The sequence below is a fragment of the Sorex fumeus genome, unplaced genomic scaffold (assembly GCF_029834395.1).
Source record: "Sorex fumeus unplaced genomic scaffold, SorFum_2.1 ptg000007l, whole genome shotgun sequence".
Taxonomy (NCBI): Eukaryota; Metazoa; Chordata; class Mammalia; order Eulipotyphla; family Soricidae; genus Sorex; species Sorex fumeus.
The window spans coordinates 51,617,213-51,631,743 of NW_026606064.1; the positions used below are offsets into that span (position 1 = coordinate 51,617,213).

The 14,531-nt window shown below is 45.3% G+C and overlaps 1 protein-coding gene across 1 annotated transcript in view; it reads left to right on the top strand.

The window, feature by feature from the left end:
• Nucleotides 1-14,531, top strand: part of SUSD4 (sushi domain containing 4) — a 150,394-nt gene that overhangs the window by 98,789 nt on the left and 37,074 nt on the right. The window contains exon 4 of the mRNA XM_056135872.1: nt 9,707-9,880. Coding sequence (XP_055991847.1) covers nt 9,707-9,880 — 174 coding nt within the window. The remainder of the gene's footprint in view (nt 1-9,706; nt 9,881-14,531) is intronic.

The window sequence follows — 14,531 nt, forward strand, 5'->3', positions numbered from 1 at the left end:
AGTCACAGAGATGTACCACAACTCTTTTAGGGTTGATGTTAGTCACTGGTCCCTCCCCAAGCTGAGATGATACTGATGGTCCCAGCCTCTCCGGCTTGAATCCCGTTGTTAGCACCCACCCTCCCATGTGGCCCGAAGGCTCCAGTGAAACAGACACTCATCTCTGCTAGGACATTCCGAGTGCCAAAAGGTTATTTCCCAGGAGCTGAGGACAGAGGCCAAGCTAGTCTGGAGGCAAAGATAATCCTTCTCCCTTCCTACAGCAAGCCATTTTAGAGTGTAAATCAGATCTCGCTATGGTCTGCTTGACAAGGTCTAGTAACTCCCATCACATTGAAATAAAGCCCAGAGCTCCTGCACCAATGGAAAGCCCGGTCTGAGCCAGCCCTTTTGTTTTCCTGATTGTTGCACACTCTAGCCCAGACACTGGTCTTCTTTCATGTTTTAAGGACTTGGACCTCTTTTCTGACCTTTGTACTTGGACGGCCTTCTGCCTGAATTGTTCTTCCTCCAGATCCGCACTGCATTGAATCCTTCTTGTAATTAGGTCTCAGCTTAATAAATGTCATCTCCTCAGAGGTGCCTTTCTTGACTCTCCAAATTAAAGGCATCCCCAAGCCAATCTCTATCATATTACCTTGGTGGAGCAGGGCTCATCGCCTGTTATTTTCTAGCTCATTTATCTGTTAATTTGTCTGAGTCGACCCTCTGTACAAAGTGCCACACAAGTCAGATTCTCAACTTTTCCTCTATCCAATGTATTGGACCTAGAGTAGGTGCTCAATAATGCAGTGAATGAATGAATGAATGAATGAATGAATAGGTGGATGAATAAACAATAGGCTTTTTGACTAATGCTGAGATGAGAGCAAGTAGAATTCCTTCTAGCAAAACCTGCAGTACCTTGAACATGCTAAGGTGAATTGTGACTCTCAAACTGTGTATCACCTGTATTTGTGTGTTGTATGTATTTGTGACACTTTTGGTCAAGAATGGATGTAGGAACATGACCTTATTAAGGAATTGAGTTTGTTTTCCCCTTTAAATAAAATTATAAATCTAATGTTGGGAGGATTCGTGACACTTTCTTTTGCTATTCCTGTTTAATTCTTAAGGTCCCTGCTCTCAACAACCTAAGTCAAAGTTTAATATGTCCTATGGGCCTTTGCCTTCTTTTATTTATTTATTTATTTATTTATTTATTGTATTTCCATTGTTACTAGTAGCTGAATATAAAAGCAGTCACATCAGAAGGATGGTGGAAGATGGTTTCTAGAAGGGAAGCCTTAGAGACTCCCTAAATTTCACTCCTAAAGCACCCATTTATACCTTATCAACCTAAGTTTTGATTATTGACCTGATTTTTCCTGAGAGAATCATATATTGAGAGCCCTTTATGCATAGTTCTTAGTGACAGTAGTTTTGAGGTGGCTTTTAATTTTTTTCCTATAACTGGATGCGTTTGTAGAAAAGTGTGTTGTCTTTGTATGAAACTTCAAGTTGAATAAAGGTCATACATTGGTGTACAGGTATGACAAATTGCAGCTTATTTCTTTCTATGGGGGGAGCAGGAGGTCCATAGTTATTTACTGCTATGGACCATGGATAGAGACATTATACTTATTCCAGAAGCTCTCTTCTTCCAACTCCTTTCGTCAGGTGATCAGCTATCGGATACTGGGAACTAAAAGGTTAGAGAGGCACCAGATGATGTTTCCCCCCAGTAGGTTGACCACTGCAGTGTGGTCCTAATGCCCAAAGCACCACCCTTCCCAGCTTCCTACCTTGAGAGAATTTGAACTCTAACTTCTTCACCCCCAACTGTGGCCTTTAGCAAACTGGCCCTTCCCCTTCTATCTCTCCCCCTGGAAACTCTGAAAGATCCACAGTTACTGGGATCAGGAGGCCATGACTCCCCTGGAACCTGGCACAGGCTCTGCAGCTGGTGCAGCTCCTGCTTACACTGGGGTCCAACTAGCCCAGGCTCCTAATCAGAAGTTCAGAGCATCCTATCTCATAGACCACTGGTGTTTTACTTTTTATTCTTACTTAACTTAATTTCAGATTGGGGGCCATGCCCAGCATTTTGCGGCAACTATGCCTATCTCTCTGCTCAGGAGTGACCCTTAGCCATGCTCAGACGACCACATGTGGTGAGGGAGATTTGAACTGGGGTGAGAAATGTGCAAGGCCCACACTTTAGCCCCTGTGATATCTACCAGGCTCTTTATTCACTTTCATAACCGAGTTTTATAAACGTCTCATAGTTGCATTAGTAGTGACACTGTTTTATACTTGGAGGGCTACTGTGTCAGATCCCACCCCCACTGCTCCTACTTTTATTTATTTTTAGTCATCTTAAATTGAATTTCAGAGATTTACAGTTCTATTAATCATATTATTGTGCATACATCATTCCAGTACCACACCCATCACCAGAGTCCCCATAACCGCCACAAGGGTCCCAAGGACTTCCTCCCAGTCTTCTGCCATGTAAGCTTAGTTCTGTAGATAAAATCTTCAATTCCAATGACTTTGACCTTTTACTGTTCCCTTACTGTAGCATTGTCCTCCCGTTGTTCATCAGATTTCTTTGAGTGGGCACCAGTAACGTCTCCATTGTGAGACTTGTTGTTACTGTTTTTGGCATATCGAATACGCCATCCGGAGCTTGCCAGGCTCTGCCATGTGGGCAGGATACTCTCGGTAGCTTGCCAGGCTCTTTAAGAAGGGCGGAGGAATCGAACCTGGGTTGGCCACGTGCAAGGCTCTACCTGCTGTGCTATCGCTCCAGCCTGTTCCCTTACTATGTTTTTCTTTATTATTCTTGTTTTACTTTTTTTCTTTTTTTGGTTTGGGGACCACACCTAGCTGCAATCGGGTTATTCCTGGCACTGCACTGAGGAATTATTCCTGGCAGTGCTCAGGGGACCATATGGGATGCTGAGGATCAACCTTTTCTCTCTTTTATTGTGAAGGTGGTAACACCCACACAGATATAAAGGAATAGAGCAAATATACTGAAATTCCACAAAATTTCAAGCCAGTTAATGAGTTGATAAAATAAAATTTTTTTCAAAAATACATTGTTTTTTAGAAGTATATAATTTTTAAATAAAATTACAAATAATTTTGTACTAATGCATTTTAAAATTTACACAAAATAGGTAAATCCTACAAATGTATAATCTTGTAAGAGTAAAGACAAGGAAAATTGAGGAGAAAATTTTAATGGGTGTATAAGAGTATAAAAGTGTTTTATACAAAGAAAGGTAATATTGACTTTATATTAGAAAATATTATCTAGTTACTGTTTAAGTAGTGGCTACATTAATAAGTAAAAGATTGTAATAAAATATAAATAATTAAAAAACTGATTCAATATAAATGAGACCTTAATTTGTTATTGAAAATGTTCAATACCAGAACATTCAGTGTAAATGAAACATCCGTGGTGTTGGGAAATGGGCACTGGTGGAAGGATGGGTATTTGATCATTATATAATTGAAACCCAAGCACAAAATTTGTCAGTGTACCTCATGGTGTCTCACTAATAAAAAAAATTTTTTTTAAATGTATAAAATTCCTTATTAAATAAGTAGGAGTAAACATGCCTTTTTTTTTTTTTTCTTTTTGGGTCACACCCAGCAATGCACAGGGGTTACTTCTGGCTCTGCACTCAGGAATTACCCCTGGCGGTGCTCAGGGGACCATATGGGATGCTGGAAATCGAACCCGGGTCGGCCATGTGCAAGGCAAACACCCTACCTGCTGTACTATTGCTCCAGCCCCAACATGTCTTTCTTTATCTAGTAGAGGGCAGCCAAAAGCGCCATGAGTAAGTGCCATACTCAATGCCACATGCTAGCAAGCTCGTCCTGTCTTTTAAAAAAGATTCTTTAATGCTACTTGAAAAACTGATTTTAAGGCTATAAATTCCATAAATTCTTGACTGTCTGTGAAGCTCTCTATCATTGCTTCAAATCTGAGTGATAATCTAGCAGGGTAGGGTACTCTTGGTGTGGTGTTCATCTCGGATTTTCGTACTCCATTCTCTTCCAGCTTGTAGATTCTCACTGGATAGATCAGCTGTGACTCCTACAGACTGTCTTTGTATGTAAAACTCTTACTTTGTATCTAAGTTCCCGTTTTTGATCTAGCTGCTTTCAATATTCTGTCTCTGTCTTTGGTTTTTATCATTCTGAGTACAATCTATCTCTTGGAATTTTCCTATTTAAGTCCGTTTTCACTGGGATCCTTGGGACCTCTTGTATTTGGTTGCTTGGATTCCTCCACTCTGGGAAATTCCTATCTATGATTTAAATATGGTCCTTTATCAATTCTTCTTCCAGTTCCTCAGGGACTGTAATGGTTCTTACATTTTTCTTCTCGAACTCATGCTATAGTTCTCTGGTGTGCTGTTCATTTCTTTTCAGACTTTTTTCCATCTTCTGTTGTTTTCTAGAAGTTTCCTCCTCTCAACTTGGAGCTTCTTGACCTTTTCTTCTGCTGCTGTTATTCTGTTGCTCCAACCTTCTGTTGAGGTTTTGGTATCCCCTATCTTACTCTTCTGATTATAATTTTCACATTTCAGCTCTCAAACTTCCTTGTGCTTTGATGAATACCCTTGCCTCCATTTATGTGAGTTCATTAAATATCCTCACTATGGTGTCACTGAAGTCATTCTATGAGGATTCACCATGCCGGTTGGTGGTGTTTGAGCCTTCTGTGTTATTGTTTTGGCTCTTTGAACTTGGTGAGTTTCTACATGGCTTCCCCATTGGGCTTGCCGTGTTCCTGCTGTGCTGAGGTGAATCTTTGGAGTTAGCCCTGCTGGGAGACTCTAAGGGACTAGGCTGAAGTTGTGCTTTTTGCTTCTCTGTCCACCTTCACCCAGGGACAGGAAGTATAACTGAAATTTGATGAGAACTGACCACATACATGGCCACATGCTTCAAGAGATGTGGTGCTGGGTCCCTTAAAATGACAGAAGTTAGGCATGGTGGCTGCCAGGGCCTAGAGGGAAGGAAGAGGAATCTGCCTCTATTCCAAAAAGGGTCTGGAGATGTCGGCCAGGAGATTAACTTCACTTTCATTTGTCCCAATTTTAAAAATAATTATAGAGGAGCCAGAAAGATAATACAACAGATGAAGTGTTTTCCTTGTGCAAGGCTGACCCAGGTGCCAGCCCCAGCATCCTATATGGTTCTCTGAGCACCACCAGGAGTAATTCCTGAATGCAAAGCCAGGAATATTGCCTGAGCATGGATGGTTGTTGCCCAGGAATCAAAAAAGAAAATTGTAATTCAGCCTCAGTTCACACACCTGTGCACAGGTCATCGATCCCTAGTTCCTGCAATGTTCACTGGTTGCCCACCACTGTCATAAACCACCAAGTAAAACTCTAGAGAGGCAGGCATGGGTAACTCCGGTTTTGGTGGCCAGTGCCCACGTGTGCCCACTGTCTGCATGGACACTCAATCCTTTGGCTTCGCTTCCTAAAGCTGGCCACCTCCTGAACATACTGGCTGATGCCTGAACAAATTTTGAGTCAATCATGAAAATTGTGGCTTAGTCCTATCAGTGACTGCCACGGATTCTTATTTGCAGCCCAGACTTTATGGATGGGTGCTTTGGTAAATGTGTTTTTATTTGCTGTAAATAATTTCAGCGTCATGACACTGAATAAATGTAACTTGGCATTTTCCATTAAGAGGGAGGCCGCAGTGGAGCGGCGAGAGTGGCTGGCTCTCCTGTGAGCCCAGACAGGATGACTCAGGGTTGACTTGGAGTGGGATTCAGTTTATGCTGGTAGAAACACTACTGGTTCCACATGAACAGTGAAAAGGCCCCTTTTTATGGCTCAAAATGCAACTATGAGAGGGAGAATGGAGATTGGAGTACGGTTCTGTAGGACAAAGTGGAGGCAAAGGGGAGCTCTGAGGGATTTCCTGAGGGGGTTTATTGTCCCAAAGCCCAGCTGGGCAGAGCTCCCAGAGCCCCCTGCTCCACTGGATATGCACAGAGACGTAGAGGGCAGAGGTCTGCACAGACCAGGTTCCGGAGCTGATAGTGGGGAGAAGGACTCCCCGGAAGGCCTGCCTGGGCAACAAGCAACCTGACTTGGAGTGACCCCATGGAACAAGGAGGGATCCCCCACTTGATTCTGCAGAGACCAGGGCCTCCCGCAAGCCTCTCTGCAAATACTCTGTGCTCTGGAGCTCTGGTTGTCAAATTTCCAGTCACTGTTCAATGAACATGCCCCACCCCCTCCTCAAAGCTCTTCCTAAAGGCTCTTTATAACACCCCAGCTGGTCTCTGCTCCTTCCCTCTCATCAACATTGGGGGCCAGGTCTCAGAGTCCCAGAAGTGATGAGTCAAAGCTTACAGAGATTTGAAAGTCAGGGTCCCTATTCACACTATTCTTACTACTTTCTAGATTCCATAAGCCCTGGGGGTGACTGAGAAGCCTTAGAATATTGAGATATTTCAAGGACAATTCCTTCCTCTTCGCCCCCCCACCTTTACCTCCATTCCTTCCTCCCTCCTTTCCTCCCCATGAGATGCAAGGAATTTAACTTGGGCCTCCTCCATGACAAGAATGAGCTCCAGTCCTTTGAACTATCTCTTTGGCCCTGGAGGATGCTCCTATAATTATCAAAGTTCTGTTTCTGACTTGTTTTCTAAAATTCAGATGCAACAACTATGGAACATAACCCATTGTGTATGTGGAGGGTGGAGGAGTCTATCTTATCATGAAAACAGAAATAAACAGCTTGTGCTTGCATGCATATATGCATATAAAGTGGTAATTTGGATAATGGCATACTTGGCACTACTCAAAGCTTATACCTGGCTCTGTACTCAGGGATCACTCCTGGTTGGGCTCAGGGAACCACAGGCAGTGCTGGAAATCTAACCCAGATGGGTTGTACGAATGCAGGGCAAGTATGCTATCTGCTATATGATCTCTCCATCCCCTTAAAAGGGAATTTTTTTTTATTTTTTATTAGTGAAACACCATGAGGTACAGTTGTAGATTTACAAATTTTTGTGCTTGGGTTTCGATTATGCAATGATCAAATACCCATCCCTCCATCAGTGCCCATTTTCCACCACCATGGATCCCAGTATCCCTCCCACACCCAGCCCCCCCATCCCACCCTGCCTCTGTGGCAGGGCATTCCCTTTTGTTCTCTCTCTCCTTTTGGGTGTTGTGGTCTGCAAAAGAGGCATTGAGTGGCAATCATGTTCGGTCCATAGTCTACTTTCAACATGCATCTCCTATCCTGGGAGGATACTCCAAACTCTCTTTATTTGGTGCTCAAAAGGGAAATTTTTTAAATGGCATCTTTTGCATCTTTTGTTTATTTTTTTTAAATAAAGTTGTTCACTGTCACTGTCACTGTCCTCCCATTGTTTATCGATTTGCTCGAGTGGGTCCAGTAACGTCTCCATTGTGACAATTGTTCCTGTGTTTGGCATATTGAGTACATCACAGGTAGCTTGCCAGGCTTTGCCGTGTGGGCGAGATACTCTCGGTAGCTTGCCAGGCTCTCCGAGAGGGGTGGAGGAATCGAACTTGGGTCAGCCATGTTGGCTGCATGCAAGGCAAACGCCCTACCCGCTGTGCTATCGCTTCAGCCCCAAAGTTGTTCATGATGATTTCTTACATTCAGTATTCCAACACCAATCCCACCACCATTTCTTTTTTTTTTTTTTTTTTTTTTTTTTTTCATTAATTTTTTTTTTTTTTTTTTTTTTATTAGTGAAAAACCATGAGGTACAGTTATAGGCTTACAAATTTTGTGCTTGGGTTTCAGCTATACAATGATCAAGTCCCCATACCTCCACCAGTGCCCGTCATCCATCCCCATGGGTCCCAGCATCCCCCCCCTCATCCCCCCCCCCCCCCGTCCCATCCTGCCTCTGTGGCAGGGTATTCCCCCTTGTTCTCTCTCTCTTCTTTTGGGTTCTGTGTTTTGTAAGAGAGGCTTTGAGTGGCAATCATGTTTGGTCTATCGACTACTTTTAGCATGCTTCTCCCACCCTGGGAGGGCCCTCACAACACCCTTCATTTGGTAATCTCTTCTCTATCTGAGCTTCCTTTTCACCTAGAGCCTGTGGCTGGCCTTCCATTCATGGAGCAAAATTCCTGGTACTAATCTCAGCCATTCCTGTGTGTCACTCTCACTTTTTGTTGCTTTATGTTCCCCAGATGAATGCAATCTTTCTGTGTCTATCCCGCTCTTTCTGACTCATTTCGCTTAACATGATACTTTCCATGTAGTACCACTTGTATGTAAATTTCATAACTTCATCTTTTCTAACAGCTACATAGTACTCCATTGTGTAAATGTACCAAAGTTTCTTTAACCAGTCATCTGTTCTTGGGCACTCAGGTTTTTTCCAGATTCTGGCTATTGTAAAGAGTGCTGCAATGAACAAACAATTGCAGATGTCACTTTGACTATACCTTTTTGCCTCTCTGGGATATATTCCCAGGAGTGCTATAGCTGGGTCAAATGGCAGATCAAATTCTAATTTTTTGAGAGTCGTCCATACTGTTTTCCAAAAGGGTTGGACCAGCCGGCATTCCCACCAGCAGTGAAGGAGGGTCCCTTTCTCGCCACATCCGCGCCAGCACCGGTTGCTTTTGTTCTTGTGGATGTGGGCCAGTCTCTGTGGTGTGAAATGATATCTCATTGTGGTTTTGATCTGCATCTCTCTGATGATTAGTGATGTAGAGCATTTTCTCATGTGCCTTTTTGCCATTCGAATTTCTTCTCCATTATTTCTAATTTTCCCAGCCACCACCCAAGCCTGCCCCCCAAAAGGGAACCTTGTACCCATGCATGGCAGAGAGACATTCTGATCTAGGTCGTTGGTCAACTGTTGTTTGGGGTGGGAGCAGGCAGAGACCAGGACACTTGAAGGCAGGAGTGGAGGCTTTGCAGAGTGAGCTGGAAGTAGATAGAGCTGTCAGATAGGTGTCATAGAGTCCTTTATTCATGCTTTTTTATTATATCTTTTGATTATTGGTGACTCAGGCTCCTTGTTTCTCTACTGCCCTTATCCTGACTCCCAGCCTGACCTTTCCTGCACCTGCCTAAATGCATTCAACTCTGACTCTCAGGAGTTAATACATGCAACTGCTCGCTCGGAGCCTTTGTGATGTTGGCAGTAGTAGATATGTCCCTACTTATTGCCTCTTTCAAAACAGGAAAGTTGGATGTGAAATTCTATTAGCCAGTGCAGTTCAGCCCCTGCTGTTCAGCAAAGCCAACTCTCATAAGAAGCTCAGGGGCCCTTCCCTCACCTGCAGGGTGAGGCAGAGAAGGCTGTCTAGCTTCCAGGCCCTCTGGCTCTTCATGGAAAACCTGGGAACGAGGCAGATCATTTAGAAAAATCCCCAGCATCTTCCTCCCTCCTCTCTCTTCCAAAATTACCTATAAACTCTACAGAGTATCTTGCTGGGGCCAGAGGCAAAGTTACTTTTGGGACTTGGGGAGATTTTTGTCCTCCACACACTTCTTGTCTGCCACTTTCAATGTCACACTTGTTGATTGGACCCCAGCACAGAGACCCTCCAGGGACCGTGTGTGGGACTGCAGTGTGAGTCTGGCAGTGAGAGCTTTCCCTCGAAGCTGTGAAGCACAACTGTTTCAAATCCCCAGAGTCACATTGACTTTTCCATTCTTGCAGATTGCCGTATCCCACAGATCGAAGATGCTGAGATTCATAACAAGACATACAGACATGGAGATAAGTTAATCATCACCTGTCATGAAGGGTTCAAGATTCGATATCCTGACCTGTACAACTTGGTCTCATTATGTCGTGATGACGGGACATGGGACAACCTCCCTATCTGTCAAGGTAGGGTCCTGGAAGCTGCTGTATCTCCGCCATGTACCTCTCAGGTGCCCTCAGAGGCCAGAGGTTCCCAGACTAATGTGAGACTTATTTTCCCAGACTTCTGTCCCCCTTCCATAATAAAACATCACACTGCTTGGAATTCCCCCTTCTTTAAGAAAACAAAAGAGAAGGTACCCCCATTACACCTATTGCCACCCCTGATTATTCCAGTGCCCCCCTCAACCTGAGAAGGGTGTCCTCTTCTTTAGGACACACTGCAGAGCCTATTTCCTCTGCTAGAAGGATGGAGAGGAGAAACAAAAGTCCCCAGTCCCTTCTTCCGGCAAACCCTCAAACTCTCTTCTTAGAATCTCCTCTTCACTCCCTGGAGCTGTCTTCAGTCTGTTACACTAGTTTTATTGGTTGCTTTGTTTGTGAGAGTGAGTGAGTGAGTGAGTGAGTGAGTGAGTGAGTGAGTGAGTGAGTTGATTTGTGCCCTGGCTTGAACCCCGCTCTCATACATATAATGCATTTGCTCTACCTCTGAGCTACATACTTGCCCTACCTCTTTGTTGTAGTTTGCTATACAACCAATTTTAGAGTATAAAATGGAAATAATCTTGTTCTTTAGCATGTGAGATGCTTTATTTGCTCTTAGAAACCAAATGTAGTTTAAGAATTCGGACACTTGTAACTGTGGCTATGAACACAATGATGAACTATTATATATTTAATACTCATTTCAGTAGTGAGGAAAATACATTCCAGCTAATCTTCCCAAGACTTATTTTCTTTTAATAATGTTATCCTTTTTATAATGCATGAGGAGGAGAAAAGTAATCAAATTCAAATTTCGTCCAAACCACGCAAATATTTGTCTTTCTGCCATTTTAAAATTTTCCAGGGCCAGCGTAGAGGGCCCTTTTGGTGAAAATAAGCCCTTGAGTTCACATTCATTCCGATTTAATTTTTTGACATGTGACTTGGACCAAAGGACTAAGAAGCTGATGCATAATTCATAATTGGGGGAAGAGGGTGTGTGGTCTGAATTTGCACCAAAAGCATTGAGCATTAAATGTTGAGAAGAATGTTTCCTGTGTGCTTAGAGATCACAGTCTACATGCTCCAATATCACTCTGCATGCCCCACAGTTGAAAATCAGTCATCTCCTTTGGCAAGATCCTAATGTCTCGACCCCTTGAAGAAGCAAAGGCTTAGGGATGAGGAGAGAGGCAGCACCCCGCCTCACATGTGCATCTCTATCCCGGGAACTTCCTGTTACATTTTTTTAGTGTAAAGGGCTGTGGGGCTGGAGTGATAGCACAGGGGGTAGGGTGTTTGCCTTGCACGCAGCTGACCCCATGCGATTCCCAGTATCCTATATGGTCCCCCAAACACCGCCAGGAGTGATTCCTGAGTGCATGAGCCAAGAGTGACCCCTGTGCATCGCCGGGTGTGACCCAAAAAGAAAAAAAATTAAATAAATAAATAAATAAATAAAGGGCATGTGATTTGTTTGCAGTTTCAGAAACTCTCCACCAGGGCCTGGAGCGATAGCACAGTGAGCAGGGCATTTGCCTTGCATGTGGCTGACCAGGGTTCGACTCCCAGCATCCCGTATGGTCCTCCGAGCACTGCCAAGAGTAATTCCTGAATGCATGAGCCAGGAGTAACCCCTGTGCATCGCCAAAGTGTGACCCAAAAAGAAAAAAAAATTAAAAAAATAGAAAATCTCCACCAAACCCTGCTACTCTTAGGTTGGATTATTTATTCTAATGAACTTTATTAACCGCTGATTCACTCCAGCCCTGGAGCACTCTCAACAAAGGTGGGGGAATCACGGCAGACACCATCCACTTCTGGAGTCATCTTTCCCACTTTCCTTTGCCTCTCGGACCCTTTCTTTCCCATTACCTTTTATGTCCACTTAACCACAGCATGCTTCCTACAGGGTTTCCTTTGCCCCCAAGGGTTTCTCTGATGACATTCTCCATCCTAGTGGTGTCAACGTCTGGAGATTAGATACCGGCTCTCCCTTTGCCCCCTCCCGTCCCTCCCCCTCAGGACCCCCGCATCTGTCACAACACATTGCTAGTTCTGCACTGAACTTAGAGCAGGACCTGCCACTCTTAAGAGGCCTATTTCTGGGGCCCAAGCTATAGTAGAGCAGGTGAGGTGCCTTCCTTACATACTGTCGACCTGGGTTCATTTCCCGCATCCCATATGATTCCCCCAGCACCACCAGGAGTGATTCCTGGGCACAGAGACAGGAGTAATCCCTGAACATTGCTGGGTGTACATAAATAAAAAAAAAATTAGAAAAGAAACCTAAATAAATAAACTGTTTTAAAAAAGAAAAAGAGGCCTGCTTCTACCAAGAGCATCAGAAGCCCATCCACTGCCTCCCCAGAGTCTGCAGTCTCTTCAGGAAACCTGGACCCTGTGTTGCTCTCTGCCCACCTCCTGTGCCCTGCCAGGCTGTGGAGCAGCCACTGGGCACAGCTGGGCGGCAAGGATCAGGCCGCCTTAGCTTGATGCTTCCTGAGCCCCGGGGAGCATATAATTGGCCCGAGTGACATTTCATCCTGCAACTTTTATTTGCACCTATAGATCCAGGGACTAAAGCCTGAGGAGCCTTTTCTCCATTATCTAGAAGTGCAAATAGAAATCACATTGAGCGATTGAGCGGGAGACGTTTTTCTACTGTTGGATTTCAGTCAGACTGTCTCGAACCTTCTGCCAGTGACTGCTGGACTCATAATCCCCTTCCTCTCCTTTTGTCGGGGGAAGGGCTGTCCCAAGGCCCTTTGGGAATTTGGGATTAAAAGAACTGTCCTTAAAGAGCCTCCACTGACTGTAATGAGTTACTTATTTGATTTGGGAAACGCCACTTCATCTTTGGGGGGAGCTGAGAACAGCTCTTTTTCTAGAGAGGAGGAGTAAATACTTTGGGCCAAAGTCAGAGTGATACTAGAGTGGGTAGGGTGTTTGCTTTGCACGTGGCTGACCTGATTTTGATCCCAGCACCCATATGGTCCCTTGAGCACCACCAGAAGTGATCCCTGAACACAGAACCAGGGGTAAGTACAGAGACCAGGAGGATGTGGCCCAAAATGGAAAAATAAATGAATAAATAAAGACTTTCAGGCCAACGTCTAGCAACTTCTCTCAGGGCATCTTACTCTCCCACCTGTTCCTGTCAGTCACCTTCTTTCTCCTCAGTTTTTGAAGAGATTTCATCTTTGTCCCCAACTCCCACCTTATTACACAGTCACTGTTGCCATTCACAGTCATTAGATTGCATTTCAGGAAGATAAAACAAATTTTGGGGCCAGGAGATAGTCTGGTGGTTAGAGCACATACAACGCTTCTAGTCCAGCTTCGACCCCAGCATCACTGAGTCGGAGGCCCCCAAACACTGCTGGGATGACCTGGATAACCCCCACCAACTGCAGAGCTAAGCAGCTTCATGTCCTCAAGCACTGTCAATCACTGAAATCATTGAAATGCTGCTTCCCCTCCAGGCCTCCTGAGCACTGCTCAGGAGTCCCAGCCCCAAGGAAATAATTGTTGAAGGCTAGAAGGAACTGCCTCAAAGGATGCCCGGGCACCGTGCATCTAGGCAATGGTTTGTCCAAGTGCCGGCGTTCGTAGGTAGGTTCTGCTCAGTCCACTGAGCTCTGCCGCCCTAGATCACCGCACTGCAGAACCTTATGCCTGCACGTTTCTGAATGAGCTCCCCTGGGTTCTGGGCCCCAGAGGCCTGCCTCACCCTGATATACATCCCCTTGCCCAGGGTGTTAACTGAGGCATGGAGCCCAACTGCCAGATGTCAGAAGCTCATTATGTCTAACCCAGCCAGCCCTCGATTTCTGCAGCGGGCATGTGGTCTCCTTTGTCCCGGGAGATGGGAAGGGAAGGTGAGCGTCTCCGTTATAGATGATTTATTTCACACGCAATCAGTTTTCCCTGCGGGAGAGCTCCCGCCCTACCTGGTCACGATTCCCTCCACTGAAACTGCTGAAGCCAGCACAAGAGCCGGCGCTCTGGGTGGGTAGAGACCATGCCGAGTAGAATTCCAGGCCCCCCAGGAAGGGTTTACAGACAGCGAGGCAGCTGCCATCTCCCAGAAAGACGCAGGAGTGTGGGAGGGAGGCCTCACGTCTGTGCCAGTGCAGACTCAAGCGATCGTGGCTGCTCAGAGCCTGCTCCCAGCACCCGCAGCCAGAGCAACCCCACAGCAGCCCCTGCCCCCCCCCCCCAGCATCAGCTCTACGGATCTTCGGGTACCCCGTCAAACCTACTCAAACCCAGAGGTCTGCTACAAAAGAACCTGGGCATTGGGGGTGGGGAATGTGTGGGTAGGAAGACTCCATGTTCCAGCAAACTGCCCTCTGGATCATGCTCAGGTTGGATTTTTTTTGTTGTTGTTTGCTTGGCATTTGGACCACACCTTGCTAAGCCCAATGCTTTCTCCTGGCTCTGGGCTCAGGGCTCCACACGTCCTGCCAGGGGTCAAACCTGGGTCAGTCCCGTGTTAGGCAAGTGCTTTCCCTGCTGTACTCGCTCTCCGGTCCTCCTCCTCAGGTTCCCACACTATGCCAGCGGCCCCCTGCCCTCTTTCACATGCAACATAAATGTGAAACTTCATCAGACCAAGCTTGTATCTTTT